This window comes from Pyxicephalus adspersus, chromosome 8 (assembly GCF_032062135.1).
Source record: "Pyxicephalus adspersus chromosome 8, UCB_Pads_2.0, whole genome shotgun sequence".
Lineage (NCBI taxonomy): Eukaryota > Metazoa > Chordata > Amphibia > Anura > Pyxicephalidae > Pyxicephalus > Pyxicephalus adspersus.
The window spans coordinates 1,255,757-1,260,083 of NC_092865.1; the positions used below are offsets into that span (position 1 = coordinate 1,255,757).

Genomic DNA, 4,327 nt, shown 5'->3' on the forward strand with positions numbered 1-4,327 from the left:
GCAGGGGGCATTATGGGAAGAACATGGACCGAGGGAGGCAGCAGGGGGCATTATGGGAAGAACATGGACCGGGGTAAGCAGCAGGGGGCATTATGGGATGAACATGGACTGAGGTAGGCAGAAGGGTGCAATATGGGAAGAAGGCAGGCTAGGGAAGGCTGTGGGAATTAAAGGATCTTGGTGTCAGATACCAGAGGGCCGCTCTAGAGGTTTTGTGGGGTAGTTGCTTTGATAAGAGGGAGGGGGTAATTACAGGGTACCTTCACAATATTAGGCGGGGGGGGGGTCATGTTTTGGCTGATCCTTGTATATGGTTGTACTAGCGAGTATAAGGCTGCCATCTTAGACAGAACAGAGTCTTTTGGTTGAATTCACAAGGAAAAAGATGTTTTATTTTCAGCCATGTGACTTCATTTTCCCATCTCATTGGACAGCCACTGTTATTGAAATAAGGATCCTTATTCCTGGAGTGTGAGATTAATGAATTAAATAATAAATGTATAAAATCGTAGCTGCAGTGACACCACAAACCCAATAAGATCCAAATCTTTATTGTCATATAAATAAATCGTCTCAGGGGGCAAGTGGGGGATGGGTCCAGCTATATCTCCATTAATTGCTCATTTCCTACGATGATTTCATTGACGCGTTTTGCTGCAGAGAAAACAAAGAAGAGGTGACTGGAGCGGATCGCGTACAGACCAGTGAATCTGGCACGCCAGTGGTTAGGTATGGATGAATCTGGCACGCCAGTGGTTAGTTTTTGGATGAAGCAGTGATGGCAAAAACAAATCACTGAACATAATTCTAGAAATCCCCCCCCCCCCCATTCACTGTTAGGTGTTCTGGTAGTCTCATGCCGATACCTGGGACCTGTCTGCATGCACTCCCCATCTGTGTGAATTCCCCCCAGGTGTTTCAGTTTCCTCCCAATTTAAAAACATTTCAAGCAGTTTAACCAATTTCAATTATTGTCGATTGATGCAACGTCAGTCAGTATGAACAACAATAATCGTTTCTGACTGTGGAGGGACATTAGAGTGTCAGCTCCTCTGTACAGAGACGGATAGGACTGGCTCAGTGTTCTCTGTACAGCACTGCGGTATATTTCAGAGCTATATAAATGGTTAATAATAGTGTGTGACTATGGAGGGACATTCGAGTGTCAGCTCCTCTGTACAGAGACTAATGGGACTGGCTCAGTGTTCTCTGTACAGCAATGCGGTATATTTCAGAGCTATATAAATGTTTAATAATAGTGTGTGACTGTGGGGGGACATTAGAGTGTCAGCTCCTCTATACAGTACCACGGTATATGTGGGAAGTTGTAACCTGAGATGAATTGGGGGTTTTGCGATCTGTCCTCCGGCATACACCTGTAGGAGCAGATGATGTGACCCCGCAGAGATTGTTGAGTCTGGCCTCCGTGGTGGTCTTCCAGCTCAGTGATTGCTGTGTTGACACAATGGTGGGGATGCTTACAATAACCCGGCGAGTATTTACATGAAGCTCAGCCATGGCACGGCACTTGCTGCTATTTGCGTGGCATTCATGTGAGTCTCTGGGTGGTGGAATCGGAAACTCAGTTTTCCTTCTGCTTATATTCTGCACAGACGTATTACCACCAGCATGCCCGGGACCACCCGCGGTGTACAGTTCAAACATCGCGCCTCATCTGTAAATGCCTGGAGGTCACAGGGCTCATGTATGGAAGTGTCCAGGTTGATTGATTTACACATTCCATCATTTATTACTATACATATACTATACAGCTCTGATATATACCACTGGGCTGTACAGAGAACACTGAGCCAGTCACATCAGTCTCTGTACAGAGGAGCTGACACTCTAAAATTCCCCCACAGTCACTCACTAATATTATACATTTATATAGCTCTGACATATACCATAGTGCGTACAGAGAACACTGAGCCAGCTCCATGAGTCTCTGTACCACACCACAGTCACATTCTTGGACCACTGAGACAGGCAGGCACACCTACCTACATACTTACCACTGCTCACCCACCACACTCCACCACTGACTACAAGCAGACACATAATTGTTGTTTCATGCGATAGGATGACAGTATCATCGCATGGACTCACCTTTACTATGAATGCGCAGGCCGGATCCCAACAAGCAGTCCTTAATGTCAGCGCCGCCCTCGATCACTGCGTTGTTGCAAATAACACTTCCCTGGAGAATGCAGCTGGGGGGGCACAGGAGAGAAGATTCAGAAATATTCATAATAAAATCTGAGCAGTGCAGTCTTAGTGATTGGTTTTCACAGAATAACATACAATGGTTCCATAGCATTTAACAACGCCGTGTTGTATGAATCACAATGGTGATTGAATCTCTCTCACATCACACAGCGCAGAGATTGCTGCCATTGTCTGTATCTATCAGAGAGGACCCGTCTGTCTCCGGATGAATGAAGACCAGACCTGACCTCAGAGGGCAATAGGATGGCCGGGCACAATGAGAGCATTTCTCAGGCATACAAGACGGTGCAGCGCCTTAGAGAACCAGGCCTGGTTTGGCTAAACACACAAGTTCATGTCAAAGGATGAAGTAGATAGCAGCAAGCTTAAAGCACAGGCTCATCTCCTGGGGAATAATCATGTTTAGACAATGTTGTAAAAACAACCAGACCACACACATCAAACGTCCACAAAATGATGGCCACATTCTACTTGTGGGGTAACTTTATGCTAACGCATTTCACTCAAAACTGAACTTATTCCTGGAACTTTTTTTTTTTATGTCAGTTAGTGCTTTATCCACAGTGCCCACAGAAAGAGGTCCCCCAGAAGTTTATACTTACCTTTCCTTTGCTCCCCTTACATTTTCTATGTGTCACAGCTTACACAGTGCTATGGAGCCCCGGTTTTGTCATATCAAGCGGGCCATATGCTCCTCTATACTCAGAATCACTGGGTTGGTTCTTTGGCATCTGCCATTGAGTGAACCATTGTGCAAGAGAAGGAGAGGTGGATGTAAGCGGGCAGGAAAGTGTAATACTAAGGGCAAATACCAGGTCTGCCTCAGGCTAATTTTGCATGAAACGCGTCAGCAGAATTGGCTTTGCAGGGTGAGAACAACCTGCTAATTGGATAACGTTTTTTTACAGACAGAAATGTGGAATGCAGCCATTCTGTGTGACTACAACCTGACCACATCAAATGTATAGAAGAGCCAGCTGGGACTCCCTGCCGGGAATACAGACACGGGACAGTCACCCCATCTGGCTGAGTAATGGAGGACATTCATTGCCTGTGGTCATATATAACAGATGACAAAGACACAGCTGTGGAGGATATGAGTTAAGGAGGGACCACTAGAAAATTTGGTGTAAAATGAAAAGTGTATTTTTTTATGATCTCCCTGTTCTTCCTTTTAGGGGGCACACCACTGGGCACTTTTCAGTAGCTACCCAGGTGTTTTTGTTGGGTTGGGTCCCTACCCTTAAAAAGCTTCTTCCCACCCAGCTTGTGGGTTTTTCTGGGGAGAACACTGGATTTACCATATCCTTTCTTCCCTTCCCTGACCCAACTTACCTTCCCCATCAACAAATGCCTACTTACCAAAGTTCCAATGGCTGCCATCTGCCGGTCACAAATCTCCCTTCCTGTTCAACACAACCCTATAGACTTCTATGGGCTGTGTCCTGATGTCAGAGATGAGACTATAGAAAGCTATGGGGCTGTTATATGAAGTTGTGGGAAAGACGACCAGCATATGGATACAAATGGCAGGACATTGGCCCATTGGATCTCAGTCGGGGTGGGATGGGTGTTTTGGCATTTCTTCAGTTCACTACATAAGATGGATTCTTCCGTTACCTTATTTTTAGCAGCTCCAGCTAAAAATAGACTTGAGGAAACTCTGTAATTTTCACCCACCAGTAATTTACCCTATCAAAGATTCATAGGAAATCATTTTCAGTAGCTGAGGGTTGGGGAATGAATATTCCCTCAAGGTGATTAGGTTTTATTCTGTAAGCATTTGTTTTTTTTATTTTCCTAATCTGCCCATTGTGCCATCGATTGAGTTTTCACGCTGTATTTTTCCCAATTTTGGGCAGCTGAAGAGAAATGAGTTGTGTGATGTGTGTGAGCGGAGTATCTGCAGGAGGAGTGTGAATGGGAGACAATGAGAGGGTCGGTGCGGAGGAGGGTGTGATAGGACACTGATCTTTACATACAGAAGGGGGGGTTGGCTCCTGTGTGTCCTCACCCGGGGAGGGGGACAGGAAAGAATAGAGGAATTATAAGCAGAGTAAGATGCTGGGAGGAGAGGAAAGGGAAAGAAAAAAAAAAA

The 4,327-nt window shown here is 45.5% G+C and overlaps 1 protein-coding gene across 1 annotated transcript in view; it reads right to left on the reverse strand.

Annotated features, from left to right (window-relative positions):
• Positions 1-535: 535 nt before the first annotated feature.
• The window catches only part of EIF2B3 (eukaryotic translation initiation factor 2B subunit gamma), a 19,341-nt gene continuing 15,549 nt past the window's right edge, over positions 536-4,327 (reverse strand). The window contains exons 11-12 of the mRNA XM_072419288.1: positions 2,110-2,213; positions 536-654 (exon numbers count right to left, since the gene is read on the reverse strand). Of these exons, the coding sequence (XP_072275389.1) occupies positions 602-654; positions 2,110-2,213 (157 nt within the window). The 3' untranslated portion in view covers positions 536-601. The remainder of the gene's footprint in view (positions 655-2,109; positions 2,214-4,327) is intronic.